Source organism: Nematolebias whitei, chromosome 3, assembly GCF_014905685.2.
Source record: "Nematolebias whitei isolate Nwh7 chromosome 3, NemWhi1, whole genome shotgun sequence".
NCBI classification, from domain to species: domain Eukaryota; kingdom Metazoa; phylum Chordata; class Actinopteri; order Cyprinodontiformes; family Rivulidae; genus Nematolebias; species Nematolebias whitei.
The window spans coordinates 24702805-24718527 of record NC_056500.1 but is presented as its reverse complement, the minus strand read 5'-3'; the positions used below and the strand labels follow the sequence as shown (position 1 = coordinate 24718527).

At 42.1% G+C, this 15723-nt stretch overlaps 1 protein-coding gene across 1 annotated transcript in view; it reads left to right on the top strand.

The window, feature by feature from the left end:
- The window catches only part of trappc8 (trafficking protein particle complex subunit 8), a 45355-nt gene that overhangs the window by 22843 nt on the left and 6789 nt on the right, over positions 1-15723 (top strand). Inside the window, 13 exon segments of the mRNA XM_037674264.1 lie at positions 545-769; positions 3233-3338; positions 4674-4868; positions 4982-5151; positions 5247-5321; positions 7709-7814; positions 8200-8357; positions 8539-8963; positions 9371-9527; positions 9609-9705; positions 11130-11198; positions 11289-11347; positions 13084-13290. Coding sequence (XP_037530192.1) covers positions 545-769; positions 3233-3338; positions 4674-4868; positions 4982-5151; positions 5247-5321; positions 7709-7814; positions 8200-8357; positions 8539-8963; positions 9371-9527; positions 9609-9705; positions 11130-11198; positions 11289-11347; positions 13084-13290 — 2049 coding nt within the window.

Sequence of the window (15723 nt, the reverse complement as noted above, 5' to 3'; positions counted from 1 at the left end):
TATATATTTGGCATTTGTGCCATTTGTAACATACCTTTATATCAGTTTGAAGTCGACATTTAGGCTAATGGGACAATAAGAACTACATAATACAAAGTCTTTACTCTTTTCCAACTAGAAAAACTCCTAAATCAATGTCTGGTGGAGTATGCCTGTATTACAAGACTCAGGACATATCTCTAATAGGAATGAGGCCAGCTTCTTCCAAAAGGTTTTGTGGAATTGGTTTGGGAACCCATCTGGACCTGGACGTTCACTGCTTTGTGACTGCATCCTCAAGCTCTATCGTCATGATAGGGTGGTCCAGTTCCTCATTCAGATTCTGATCCAGAACAGGAGTGAGAGAGCTGAAAATGGGACATGAATCTTAATGAACCATGTGGAAATCGGTGTGTTTTCCTTACAACACATAGATAAAGGTGGTTGAGACTACCTGTTTGATTATGACGGTTTTTATTTACCCTTACAAATATTGCCTTAGTATTTATTCTTCTTTGTTGGTTTTATATGATCTTTCTTCTGTGTCTAATTGCACTTAATCCAGAGAAGGCACGCTCTGCGGTGTTACTGCCAAGCCATGCAGGTGTACAAGGAGAGAGGCTGGTCTTTGGCTGAAGATCATATCAACTTCACAATCGGTCGCCACTCTTTCACCCTCAGCCAGCCGGAGAATGCAGTAACAGCTTTCAGACAGATCTTGGTCAATGACAGCAGACAGACAGCTACACAGCAGTCTGCCTTCCTCAGAGAGTTCCTCTATGTTTATAAGGTAAGGTACACATGCTTCCTTACTGTCACACTTCATTTTTATAGTTAGGCATCTATTCTAAACAGCAGAATAAAAAATAAAGGCAGAAACTCTGTCATTCATTGTCACAAGTTATGATGTTATGGGTCTTTCAGATCAAATGCTTCCATTGGTGCTGCACTCTGGAACCCATTCACTTTTATTGCATGCTCTGTGACAAGCTTCAAACTGTTCTGAGCAAAGCACAGTGTGATGCTTGCAAAAGATCAGGGGCTTCGTACAAAGGGTGCATATGCAGGTCTCTCTTGTAAATGAGTCCTTGTGACTCAGTGAGACTAAACTGTATAAATGAAGGTTGAATTAATATACACACAAAAACATGGCGTACGCCCTTTTTCATGTAAAACTTCAGATGCATCAAGAATGAAATGACCGTGGAAATTCGCTTAGCCCTACGCCAACTTCATGGCTAGTGCACACACGTTTCTATGGTTACTAGTCCATTGGCGACACAGGTGATGCTGGAAAACTGTTAATGATGTGAAAACTATTATTGTACACACCGGACACACATGATGAACAATTAATATATCCACATGTATGAAATTAGATGAGTAGATATAAAAACATGCACAAAGTGGTACAGAAATACCTTTAACAACAACAGCTGTAGCCTTATTAGAGAATATAATAAATGGCACAATACGCAGAGAGCATGTATTTAGAGACAGAGAAGGTTTTCTGGACCACAGTGATGACTGGCTCATCAGCCACAGCTTCCAGTCCTTTTGGAACTGTGCTTAAAGCTGCGGCTGGTCTTGGAGCATGACACAGCGAGGAGCAGTGCGCTGCCCGTGCACGTACAGCTGTTGACCACACGGGAGTTCTTGGCAACAGGGGCATTCCAGAGGAAGCTGGCAGACCGATTGAGACTGTGCCAGTCGACCCTGGGCCGAGCCATGCCAGCTGTGTAGGATGGAATTATCCATGTCAATCAGGAATATCAAATTACCCACAATGCCGTTGAACAGGCCAACGTTATAGTGCAGTTTTCAGCGACAGCCGGTTTTCCTAATGCAATCGGAGCTATCGACTGCACACACATTGCAATAAAAGCACCATCACAGGATGAATATATTTATGTTAACAGGAAGCATTTTCTTTCAACAAATGTGTAAATTACATGTGATGCAAAATCAACTAACCAACATTGTGTCGAGGTGGCCTGGGTCAACACACGAGTCATTCATTCTAATGAATCAGAATCAGAATAAACTTTATTGGCATTGCACCGAGATACAACGCGAAAATGTACGTACAGTCGTCCGAAGATGGGCGGAGTGAACGAAGCTGTGGCTAAAATAATTAGCGCGGCCTTCTTATTCTTATTCAGAATAATATTTTGCTTAGATAAGAAAAGGAAAGAAAACATGAGGAGCGACGGTATGAAAAATAAGATCTCTCATATCGTGTCCTAGACAGGGCACAATTTGAGGCATCAAAAAAACCTAACACAGCAAAGCAACATAAACAGACGTTATACATGTACATATAGGCGGTGAAAACATTGAATTTTTAAGGGAAAGTCGTAGCATAGTCCAGAGGCCCCCCCCCCCCCCCCCCCCCCCCCCCCACCCCACCCCTCAGCCATTGTCCAGATAAGAGGTGACGTTCATCATCAGCTCAGTTGAAGTTCTGTCACATGTCCACGGCCTTGGGGAGGAGAGGGGTGAGGAAACAGTCAAAGCATCTTTGTTGTTTTCAAAACATGCCAGGAGGAGTTGAGATAAGTCCGGCATCAAGGCCACAGTTTGGGTCAGGCAGAACTCGTAATTGTTTTTTCTGCCTTTAAAGTCTCGCTGGTACATATTCTCTGATGGAAACTCCAAAACAGCCGAATTGATCCTTTACTCCAAAGTCGAGCTCACAGCTTCTCCAGATTATTCCCACCATTCATGAGTGCTGCCAGAGAGATCACAGTCCTGATACAGCTGCTCCAATTCCCTGTCACAGCTCCACATTCAGTCCGAGCACTGTCAAGCTTCAACACCTCCACACGAATTTGTAGACAACCAGATTCCACCAACCAAACAGTAGAATCTAGTCATCATCATGAATCCAATTTGTCCTTCAGAGTTCAGAGTGTCCTCCTTACCCTGACTCCTGTCGGGAGAAGTTGATCGATTTTGTTGAGAGACCAGCTGATCCTTCCAATTAAGAGGTATGCAGGGGAAAAAAAAATAGGCTTTTTAAGGGTTCACAGGACAAAAGAGCGCAGCAGGGAAGCGGGTGGGGGGGCAGAGAGGGGAAACACGTCTGGTTTCACCGTAGAGTAGCAAGAAAAAAAAACCCAGCATGGTTGGGAACAGACTATGAGCTGTTTTAACATTATAAACCGGTTCTTTTACTAAACAAATTAAAGAAATTAAATGAGTTCAAAGGCAACAAAGAGCTGTCACCTAAAATGATGTGTGCTTTTCTTAGAATGTGACTGGAGAAAATGAAGGATGCCTACCTGAGCTACCCCTGCCCTTCATTCATAGCTCTGCCACAAGAGTCTTCTTTGGACATGAACGACGCCTTGCAGAAGGTAACTTGCTGATTAACTAGTTTTAAGTACATCTAAGACCCATATCTGATTTTTTCATGACTGTTTGAACGTGATAACTTAAAAAAAATAAATTGCGTCCAACCTACAACTTTTTCATATGTGTTACTGAATTGGATATATATCTGATGTTTTTCAAAGAGACCTCAGTCTGAATGGTCATATCTCAGTTCATCCGACTTACGTCAGTGAGATGGGGGTAACCAGATCAAGCCAAGTATTAATAATAATTATACCAACCTCACATAGTTTAAATACTGCACATCTTCAGCTACAGAACAAAAGCCTAGTTGCTTCGTCTTTGTTCTTTTAATTTCCCTTGTCCTGGATGACTGAATCTACAGCAACATATGATACTAACCTTGGCGTCAGACTGTATTTATACTAACATGACGAGATCAATACTTGAGTTTGCTTTTACCTTCAGTGAACGACCACACACACACAAAAATCAGATCTGAACAAAAAAATTTAAATTAAGGATTAACACCAGCTGTGTGAACATAGAGGTCATTGCCTTACTTGATTTTTTTTGTGTGGATACAAACATCTCCAACACAGATTTTATTGAAGTACAGTTTGTCTGTTACAGCACTGATAATCTAACAGCCATAACAAGACGTTCACTGTAAATTAACAGAGAAAAGCCTGTTAAAACTCTCCTGATAATAAACAAACCAACACTGTAAATAGTTTGTAGAGTAAAAAAAAACTGTCAGTCTTGTGGTCTATGGTTTCACACTGCTGTGTCTCCCCAAGGGAAGCTGTGTGAAGAGAATCCACTGGGGGTCATATCTAAATGACCCTGCTGAACAAAATGTTCTGTAGAGAGGGGACGGTTGCTCCAGAAATGTGATGTTCAGATTTTATATCACATTGAAGCCCCTTCCTCTTCTGCACAGAGGAGTTTCTGTACCACACCGTGACTGAGACGTTGAAGACACTCTCCACTCTACCTCTGCTTAAAGTAAAGGTTTTGGTTGACATGTTTGAGATGCCAAGGTAGGATTCAAGATGCTGGTTGTGCATAGAAAGTCCAGTTTGACAGGAATCGGGCAGTGTAAGATACAAGCAGATATGTTGTACGTTGTAGTACAGCTAATAACGGCAGAACAATCTCAAAGTAAGGAAGTCAAGACGGCTTTATTTGTATAACTGAAAAGAAAACCAGGTTGTAAGTCCAACTAAAACAGACTCCTGTTAAACAAGCCTGTTCCTTGACATTGATCAACAGCTGCAGTAGCACAGTTGGAAGTGTAAATGTACTAAAAATAAAACTTAACTGTCCTTGTATTTTTGTATGGTCTATTTTTTTAGGAGAAAAGCAGGCAGCCACTCATGTGTCGTTGGATCAGGAGTTCGATCAGAGCTCATCAGCCATGTGGTGCCATCTGGAGGAGCAGCTTGTGTCTTCGGCCAATCGTGGGATCATTCCACAGAACTTCCAACCAACTCAGAGCTGTTTGAACAGTCAGACGGACAACCTTCGTCACCCGCTGGCTGTGGTGGATGGTGAGAAGAGTGAAACAATGGAAATGAACCATTGTGCCTCTTTATTATTAGTAAACAATTACCAATGGACCAAATGTCCATTCTGTCTGTTCTGTTTGTACTCCCCTCTGCAGAACCAATCATAGTTGAGCTGACATTCAGGAATCCTCTAAAGGTTTCTTTGACCTTGTCCAATCTCTCACTTCTCTGGAAGTTTACTGCTGATGGGACCGTTTTAACACAAAAGACATGTGAGCAGATCACAGGAGAGACGATCAGTAATGAGGAGGCCTCAGCTCTGCAGGTCGAAATGCTGAAAACTTCTTATTCTAATTGATCTTTGGTATTCAAATTGATTTGTAATTATTTTATTTTTTTGTCTCTTCCGTGTTTTTGTAGACTGCACAGAAAGATGGCATTGTCACGACTGAAATCATCAAAGATTTTGAGATCGGATCGGAAGAAACCAAAACGGTGAGAAGTGTTTGAACATTACTGCTGTAGACCTGGGCTCAAACAGCAGAATATAGAACAGAGTTTACGATGCATGTAATGAATGAATGAAGAGTGTTTGCATTATTAAGACTTTACTTTCAGATTATTCGTTGCTGGTAAAATAAATATCAGTCTTATAAAGCATTAAAACTCCCTCTAACCTAAACTGGGATAGTTTTAAAGTTGCAGAAAAGTGCAGAACAATTGTCTTTATAAAACTTCAGATGATGTAAGTAAATAAGCGGACACATCTGGGGCATGAAAGACCCATCAAAACTGGTGTTCTGACATGAAGACAAGGATCTACAGATGAATAAATGTGTGTTGACATTATTTATTCATCCTTCCATCCATTCTCTTCCGCTTGTTCTGGAGTCAGGTCTCAGGGGCAGCAGACTGAGCCAGGTGGTCCTGACATCTTCCACAGCCACCTCCTCCAGCTCTTCTGGAAGGACTCGCAGGCCAATTGAGAGACATAGTCTGTCTAGCATGTCCTGGTCCCCCCTGTGGTCTCCTCCCAGTCGGAACATGTCCAGACCACTTCCCTAGGGAGGTGTCCTTACCAGATGTCTGAACCACCTCAACTGACTCCTCTGGCAGTGAAAGAGCAGCGGCTGTTCTCTGAGTTTCTCCTGGAGAACTGAACTCCTCACCTTATCTTTAGGGGAGAGTTTAGTTATGCACTAAGTCCAGTTAGCTTTCAGTTCTGCAGCTGCTTTTACGTGTAGGAAAAGGTTTGTTAGCTCTTTATAATTTAGAATGTAAGATTTAAAGTTATAAATTATTGTTCATCAGTGAGTCCAGCAGTGGCGGATTCACCATCGGGCACGACGGGACACTTCCCGGTGGCCTGGTTGCCGAGGAACGGGACTAAAGGCTCGGTTCGGGTCGCACGGACTTTATTATTTTAAATAAACAATTCACTTTTGCCTGGGCTCAGGTCTCACGCTGCACTGCAGCGACGGAGAAAGCCTGGCACATCCCCCGGCCGGGCCGGCCCCCTCCCTTCCTTTTCTGTGTGTCACAGAGCAGAGACACACACACACACATTGCGCCCGCCCCCCTCCCCGCCCGAGGACTCGCGCTCCCGACGGTGTTGGCGCGCGGTGCGTGCATCTCTGAGTTGTAGAATGGAGCAACAGAGACAGCCAAAGAAGAGGAAAGGTGGAGCAGAGAGAGAGAGGATAAAAAAGAGAAAAGCTCTGGCCGCGGATGCTGCTAAGTGCTATAAATTAATGTTTGTTCGTAATGGAGCAGGTAAGAGAAACACTTGTGTTGAAAAAATTGAACTCTGGCACAGTTTATCAGCACAGCTTAATATCCACATGCTAGCTTCACTTTGAGGGACCTAAGTGGGCCAAAACTGACTTAATATAACAAATGTTTTTAAGTTTTTACAAAGAATATTGCAAATTTTATAATATGGGTTAGGATCTGAAAAAAGTTTAATGTTGAAATGTCTAGGAATTCAGATTTTTTTGTATCTAAAAAAGTTAAGTCAGGTCCTCTGGACAAATAAAAAAAAAACTTGTTGAAACTTTTGTCTTTAATCCAAAAAACTAAGTTCAGTCTTATGCATAGCAAAATATAGGGCAACATAATTTCAGTTTATGTGATTTGAGGACGGATTATTGCACCACAGAAGAAAGATTTATGTAGGTATTCAGTTAGACGTGTGCAAACAACATGCATTCAAAGTGCGCTCAATTGAACTCAGTCTTGGTGGTTTGCGTTAATCAGGTGGTGGTGGCCTGGGATGGTATCAAAATTCCCGGCCTGGATTATTGTCCCAGTCCGCCCCTGGAGTCCAGAGATCAAAGTTGTTACTCAGTCTTTATCCAACCTGCGGTAAAGGCAGCAGGTCCAGGAGAGAAACTCAGATATCTCCTTACCGGGGACACTCCTGCTCCTCCTGGGAAATCCCAAAGTGTTCCCAGGACTGAGAAGTTGTATAAAATCCCTCCTGTGAGTTTTGGGTTGTCCTCAGTCTCCTTTTAGTGGGTCGTGAAGCCTCCAGAAGACAGTGCCCAGAAGGCATGGGTCAGCCCCGATGGAGTCTCACCTGCACTGGGACTGAGCTTGACTTTATGTAGAAAAAATGCAGGTAGCTTTTACTTTGTTATACAATGACATCACAATAGAAGTGTGGGTAATATCAACATCTCAAAGTACTGCTTGAGCTTCAACAATTCATAGACATCTGTGAAAAGCATATCTTCATGATGGAGGCTTTAGAATCAGCTGTGATACACAGATTGTGTGAGACCTGTGTGTGGACATAAATGGCTTGAAGACAAGAGAGTTACTAAGAATGAAAGATGACATTGGGATTATTGAGCTAACTTTAACATTCTCCTTAATCTCAGGCCAGACTGAGGCTCCTGCCACACAGAACAGGTCAGCTGAACATTGCTGGCGTAGTTTACGACCTGACTTCATCTTTTGTTGGGGAAACAACTTCAAATGCTGAAGGTAAATAAAAATAAAAATAAACTGATAAATGCTTGCAGTGTTGTTGACTTCTTGACTGTTGTTCACACAGCTTCAGTAACCAAATCCTCAACATGAACACTGTTCATTCTTACATTTTATGTATTTGGTTTCTGTTTATTTAAAAAACTTAAATAAATAATAAGCAGAGTATATGTCACATCATGTTGCAAAAAATGATTATGTACAACTCTGAAATGTAGCTTAGCTGTCTTTGAGAACATCAGAGTTAGATTTTTTTTTTTTACTAAATAGTCAGAACACAATCAGGTGTTCATGAAAATAACAAGTCTGGATCGTTCAGGATCATTTCATTCTTTCATTATACTCCTGAAAAAATAAAAACTTGGGCTTCCTGTGGCTGCAGGTCAACAAACACCGATTCTGATGACGGTTCGTGGCAGACAGGACCTGAAGATCCAGGGCCCACGACTAAACCTGACCAAAGAAGACAAGATGCAGGTTCGACACGGTACCGATCGACGTCTGGATCCCATCATAACACCCCTGATGCCCCTGATGGAGGTAGGTCTGACTATGGAGCCAGCAGCAGCCACCTGTTCAACCGAACTGGGACGGTTTCTACCAGAATTATTGTGTAGCTCTAGGTCCATTCTTATGTACCTAAGTATTTTCTGAGCCAGTAAACACAAGTTTTTTTTTTAAAGTCTAAATATTTACTAATGTGTTTGTGTGTCTGCCTCAGGTCTTCTTCCTGCAGTTTCCCACTGCTCTGCTGTGTGGTGAGATCAGAAAAGCCTTTGTGGAGTTCTGTAATGTCAGTGCTGTTCCTTTGCGTGGTCTCCGTGTGGTGTCTACCCACCCTGACTTCTTCACCTTCGGCAGTCAGTCCTCAACACCCTCCACTCCAGTCTCGGCTGAAAACTGCTCAGCCTATAAAACATTTGCCACAAACATTCAGCTGGGTTCAGAAGCCTCAGAGAGTTTCGTTTCAGCCGAAGAGTTTGGTCAGCCATCGGGGGTGATGGAAATCCCTGTACAAGGGGGTATGCTTCAACCAGGGGAGTCTATTCGGCTGCCTCTGTGGCTCCGAGGGCCAGACCAGGAGGGGGTCCATGAAATCAACTTTCTGTTCTACTACGAGAGCTCAGAGAAACTACTCAAAATCAGGTAAAGTTGATAAATGTGTGAACTAAATAGTTTATTATTCTTCTGGACAGAGATCTCTAAGGTTGTTTCTGGGACCTGGAATTACTAGGATTTTATGTGATGGACCAATACAAAGCATTGCATAATCTGTGTAAAAAAAAATACATGGTTTTTAAACTTTATGTATTCCTTGGTCTTCATGATGCCATTTAAAACTGATTGTTATGACTAGAGCAACCACAGTGATCATTATCTCTATGAACAGGTGGTAAAATACACAAGTTGGAAATGTTGGTTTTATCCAACCAAATGTTGTTTTCTGAATGCCGTATCGATTTCAAAATGAAGATCAAAATACAAAAGGAGATCAATCGATTCTGTCCCAGCTGTGTCTGACAGTGTCTTTCTGTTTCTGTCTGCATGTGAAGTCATCGAGTGTTGCGCCACACGGTGTTTATCTGCACCAGTCGTTCTCTGAGCATTCAGGCTTCAGCCTGCCGCAGCACCGCTCCTCCTCCTCACTCTGTAGATGATAAAGGCAGCCGGGGAACTTTGGTCTTTATCGATGTGGAGAACGTCAACACGGTAAAGGAGACAAAAATAAACATACCTACGGTGCATGTTTGGGTTTTACTTCTGTTTAAATATCCTTCGTTTGTCTGACAGAGTGAAGGTGGCGTGCGGGAGTTCCACATTGTTCAGGTGTCCAGCAGCAGTCAACATTGGCGTCTCCACAAATATATTAATCCCTCCAAAGATAATGGTATGTACACAAAACTGCATATCTTGACCTACAGCCCTGCTCGTTTAATTCAAAATAAATAAATATAGGGGTTTAACAGTACACCTAAATATGGTGAGTCTAGTTTAGGGTTCAATAAAAGGAGTGGTGGCACAGATGTTGGAGAAGGTGGACCTGTGATCGGAAGATCGCCAGTTTAACTCCCGGTACCGACAACATCAAAATGTGGGTGGGAAAGGTGAAACACCCACACCTGCCTCCACCCTCATTTTGCCCCCACTCTGGACCCTTGAGCAAGGCCTTCAAACCCCACCATCTGCTCCCCCTGGGTATCCTAGATGGCAGATCTCTGCTCCACACAGAGGGCTGTGGTTGCATCAGGAAGGGCATCTGGCGTAAAACAGACCAAAAACATGCATGTTAGGCTTCCTTCAGGACCAGGCCTCCCCTGCAAGAGATATGTGATCTCATTGGGATTTGCCTGGTTAAATAAAGGTTAATAAAATAATTGCCAAGTCTTCATGTGACTTAGGTTGCTAGAAGGGAGCAGCTAAAACAAAAAGGGAAAAAAAGAGTGGTACTATAAAAGTGGACAAAAGGAACAAATGACAAATGCAAGTTTTTATTTTAATTTAATTTAAGCAAACAATAAACATCCTAGAGCACACACACATTTATAATTAATAGTAGCTAATGTGCTCAATAACTTCCACATGCTAAAAACAGTCGCCATTATTTCTCTGGGTCACACAAGGTGAACGACATGACTAAGTTCTAATTAACTACTGGTAATTTGGCTTTTATAATGTATGTGAATGCTTTTGTACAGTGCCCTGAGACGACTTCTGTTGTGACTTGGGGCTATATAAATAATAATAATAACAACAATAATTTTATTTAAAAAGCACCTTTCAGGACACCCAAGGACATTTTACTGCAAGAAACATATCAGATAAGAATTGCGTAAAAACAAACACAGTGCAAAGACCAACAGGAATAAATTGGAATAAAAAATACATAAAGAATATAAAATACATAAAACAAAGTTAAGAAGGATAAGCGAGCCTAAAGAGATGTGTTTTCAGACTGAGTAGTCTTGACCAGAGAAAGAGAGGTAGTGTTTTGTAGGTCTGGTGGTAGAGAGTTCCAGAGGTGAGGGGCAGAGCAGGTGAAGGCCCTGCTCCCCATGGTGGAGAGGTGGGCAGAGGGTACATGGAGGTGGAGCGAAGAGGAGGATCTGAGAGAGCAAGAGGGGATGGAGATGTGAAGGAGGTCAGATAGGTAAGGAGGGGCAAGATAATAAACTGAATTAAGTGACGAACACCTGTGTCTTGTGTCATAAGGAATGCTTGAGCCTGAGCCATTTGGTTGTGATAACTTGTGATATTTTTTGCAGCTTTTAATGACAAAGTTAATATTTTATAAGGCTTTTTTTTTAACTCCAGATTGCAAACTGAGCAGCAGAGAAAGAACCAAACTTTGTTTTCGGGCTACACGATGCAAACCCCATCAAGGTACGTCACTCTGGGACACAGTAGCCATTTTGGACTGGGTTTAGTCTTCGACTAAGTACAAGTTAAATTTTTTTTTTTCTTTTGTTTTAGCCAACTTGGACACCGCTGAGAAATACACGTTTGCAGATGTGAATCTTGGAAATGAACGGGTAAATTCAGTTGACTGTTTTTTACTTTTTGTTTTAGGGCTACATATTGAGGTAAAGCCTCTAATGTTACAGACAAACCCTATCATTCTCTGTTCCCAGCGTTCAGTGATGCTGGAGGGAAAAGCTCTGACATTTCTTAAAGGAATGCATATCACCCACCACCTTTAAAGCCAGCATTTTAGACCAAGATCAACTTATTCATTCATCCATCCATCTATCCTTCCATCCATCCGTCCATTGGGCGATCGGTCGATTGATCTGTCGGTCTTTCAATCAGTCCAGTCAAACATCTTCCGTGTGTTCTGAAGCCGGGTCGCTGGGGCATCAACTTGAGCAGGGAGGCTCAGACATCTGTCTCCACCCCCCACAGTGTACTTAAAGAACATGGTTGAACGCCTTCTCTAAGTCCACAAAACACATGTAGACTGGATGGGCAAACGCCCATGACCCCTCGAGGATCTAAGTGAGTGTAAAGATCATGTCCTGAGTCTTCCCCAGGGTCTCCTCCTAGTTGGACATGCTTGAAGCAACTCCCTAAGGGGGCACCCAGGGAGCATCCCTACCAGATGCTCGAACCACCTCACCTGGCTCCTCTGGATTTGGAGGAGCAGTGGTTCTACTCCGAGTCTCTCCTGGATAACTGAACTTCTCACCCTGTGTCTAAGGGAGAGTCCAGCTACCCTGCAGAGGAAACTCATTTCAACCACCTGTATCCACAATCTCGTTCTTTCGGTGACTGTACAAACTCCTCTAACACAATAAGATGGCAATTCAAGGAGGAGATCAACCTATGTTGGAAATAATACAATTGTTGCCTTTTAATCAAACCTTGAAAATAAATTAATTCACCATCTCAGTATCGCAAAATCTCAGCTCCTACCACATCGTTTTAGCTCAATATCTATCAAATTGCCTAAAGTCTAGTCATTTAGTATTTTTTCAAGGTTTTGTTTTCAAGGCTGTGGCAGTTTTCTTGAATGTATTCAGGTATTTATATTTGATAACAACAGTGGATATCACATCTCCGTTTAATGGAGCAGCCCTGTCTTGATGTAAATCACTGCTCTCATCATCTAAAGGGCTCTGCATACTCCATCCAAATTGGCAAAATTTGCTCTCAGTAACGTAGTTGTTGCATGATGAAAATCGCATCATTTTGTTCTCACAGTTGCTCCGCCCCCTTTTCGACACAAGGCCTGGGTCAAACTTTTTCTTCACAGGCATATGCGTCAAGTATTCTGAGATTGGTCTGAAGTTTATGGGCATGTTCATCATGCTCGGACATTCAGCTGCACAACTCTTCAAACACTAAATTAGACAAACAGACAAAAACTCCTGGATGGAGATAATGCAGACATTGTGTATGGAGGAGTCTATCTGCTGAAAAGTGTGGCACTTCATGATAGATGTCTGGCCAAATGGCAACTGCTGGGACAGAGTGGAGACCCTGGCAGGAAGTAACCCATGCAGTAACATAAACTGCAGTGGGAGGGTTTTCCCAGGAGCTCTGCACCATTGTCTCCTGGAATATGAAATGTGTGTCCAAAAAAGGAAGGTCCTGCAATCACGTGATTGCGCATTGACTGTTTGGTTCTGGATGGAGTATCCCGGGCCCTTAAGTCTGATCCAGATCATTTAAAAAAGAAAATGAACTTCACTGAAAGACACAGATGTCAAAATATTGTCAGTAGCTTGTAGGCTTAAAAACCAATTGTTTGACTTGTTTCTATGTGCAGATCATCAGTTCTTACACTCCCTGTGGAGATTTCTTCTTCCGTTGTTGTTCCACATCAGCCTTTCAGCCAGTAGATTTAAAATCCAGGGCACCCAACAACAGCAAAAGTCAGAACTCTGGACCCACTGACACCTCTGCTGGTTCCAACCTCACATGGATCGCCAAGAAGTGTAATGAGCTTGACCTCAACCTAATTATCATCTGGAAGGTATGTAAAATACATTTACTACATAAGGTACATACAGCTTGTTGCTCAGAAAGAAAGACTAAAGGCTAATCAAGTTTTAATGAGTTTTATCTTTGGCACTCTCCCATAAAGCTTAGAGTGCTAAAGAACTCTGGCAACAGTTGCTCTATGCTCAGTCTCTCGTTTCATCTGCTGAAGCTTGTAGCTCCTTCAGAGTGGTCACAGGTCATCGTGGTCCCTTTCACTATTCTCCTTCTTCACTATTACTCATTTTGTGAGGATGGTCTGCTCTTGGTAGATTTACACATGTTCCATATTCCTTTCATTTCTTGATGATGAATTTAACAGAACTCTGGGAATGTTTAAGGTCTTGGAAATCCCTGACTTGTACATTTCAATAATCTTTTCTCTTAGTTTAAGTACAGTGCCTTGCGAAAGTATTCGGCCCCCTTGAACTTTTCAACCTTTTGCCACATTTCAGGCTTCAAACATAAAGATATAAAATTTTAATTTTTTGTGAAGAATCAACAACAAGTGGGACACAATCTTGAAGTGGAATGAAATTTATTGGATGTGTCAAACTTTTTTAACAAATAAAAAACTGAAAAGTGGGGCGTGCAATATTATCGGCCCCCTTGCGTTAATACTTTGTAGCGCCGCTTTTTGCTGCAGTTCCAGCTGCAAGTCTCTTGGGGTTTGTCTCGATCAGTTTTGCACATGGAGAGACTGAAATTCTGCCCATTCTTCCTGCAAAACAGCTCGAGCTCAGTGAGGTTGGATGGAGAGCGTTTGTGAACAGCAGTCTTCAGCTCTTTCCACAGATTCTCGATTGGATTCAGGTCTGGACTTTGACTTGGTCATTCCAACACCTGGATATGTTTATTTGTGAACCATTCCATTGTAGATTTGGCTTTATGTTTTGGATCATTGTCTTGTTGGAAGATAAATCTCCGTCCCAGTCTCATGTCTCTCGCAGACTCAAACAGGTTTTCTTCCAGAATGGTCCTGTATTTGGCCTCATCCATCTTCTCATCAATTCTGACCATCTTCCCTGTCCCTGCTGATGAAAAGCAGGCCCAAACCATGATGCTGCCACCACCATGTTTGACAGTGGGGATGGTGTGTTCAGGGTGATGAGCTGTGTTGCTTTTACACCAAACACATCGTTTTGCATTGTGGCCAAACAGTTCGATTTTGGTTTCATCTGACCAGAGCACCTTCTTCCACATGTTTGGTGTGTCTCCCAGGTGCTTGTGGCAAACTTTAAACAACACTTTTTATGGATATCTTTGAGAAAGGGCTTTCTTCTTGCCACTCTTCCATAAAGGCCAGATTTGTGCAGTGTACGACTGATTGTTGTCCTATGGACAGACTCTCCCACCTCAGCTGTAGATCTCTGCAGTTCATCCAGAGTGATCATGGGCCTCTTGGCTGCATCTCTGATCAGTCTTCTCCTTGTTCGAGATGAAAGTTTAGAGGGACGGCCGGGTCTTGGTAGATTTGCAGTGGTCTGATACTCCTTCCATTTCAATATGATTGCTTGCACAGTGCTCCTTGGGATGTTTAAAGCTTGGGAAATATTTTTGTATCCAAATCCGACTTTAAATTTCTCCACAACAGTATCTCGGACCTGCCTGGTGTGTTCCTTGGTCTTCTTGATGCTCTCTGTGCTTTGAACAGAACTCTGAGACTATCACAGAGCAGGTGCATTTATACAGAGACTTGATTACTCACAGGTGGATTATATTTATCATCATCAGTCATTTGGGACAACATTGGATCATTCATAGATCCTCACTGAACTTCTGGAGTGAGTTTGCTGCACTGAAAGTAAAGGGGACAAATAATATTGCACGCTCCACTTTTCAGTTTTTTATTTGTTAAAAAAGTTTGACACATCCAATAAATTTCATTCCACTTCACGATTGTGTCCCACTTGTTATTGATTCTTCACAAAAAATTAAAATTTTATATCTTTATTTTTGAAGCCTGAAATGTGGCAAAAGGTTGAAAAGTTCAAGGGGGCCGAATACTTTTGCAAGGCACTGTATTACAGTTAACTTTAAAAGTGGTTAATCACTTATTTTACATTACGTATTGCATACAGTAGTGCTTCAGTGTTTTTGAACCCTTTAGAGCTTTCTATATTTCTGCATAAATGACTTAAAACATCATCAGATGTTCACACAAGTTCTAAAAATAGAGAAAGTGAAACCAGTTAAATAAATGAGACAAAAATATTAAACTTGATCATTTACTGAGGAAAATGATCCAATATTGCATATTTGTGATTGGTAAAAGTATGTGAACCTTTGCTTTCAGTACCTGGTTTGACGCCCCTGTGCAGCAATAATGGCAACTAAATATTTCCAGTTACTTGATCAGTCCTGCTCACCAGCTTGGAGGAATTTTAGTCCATTCTTCTGTACAGAACAGCTTCAACTCTGGATGTTG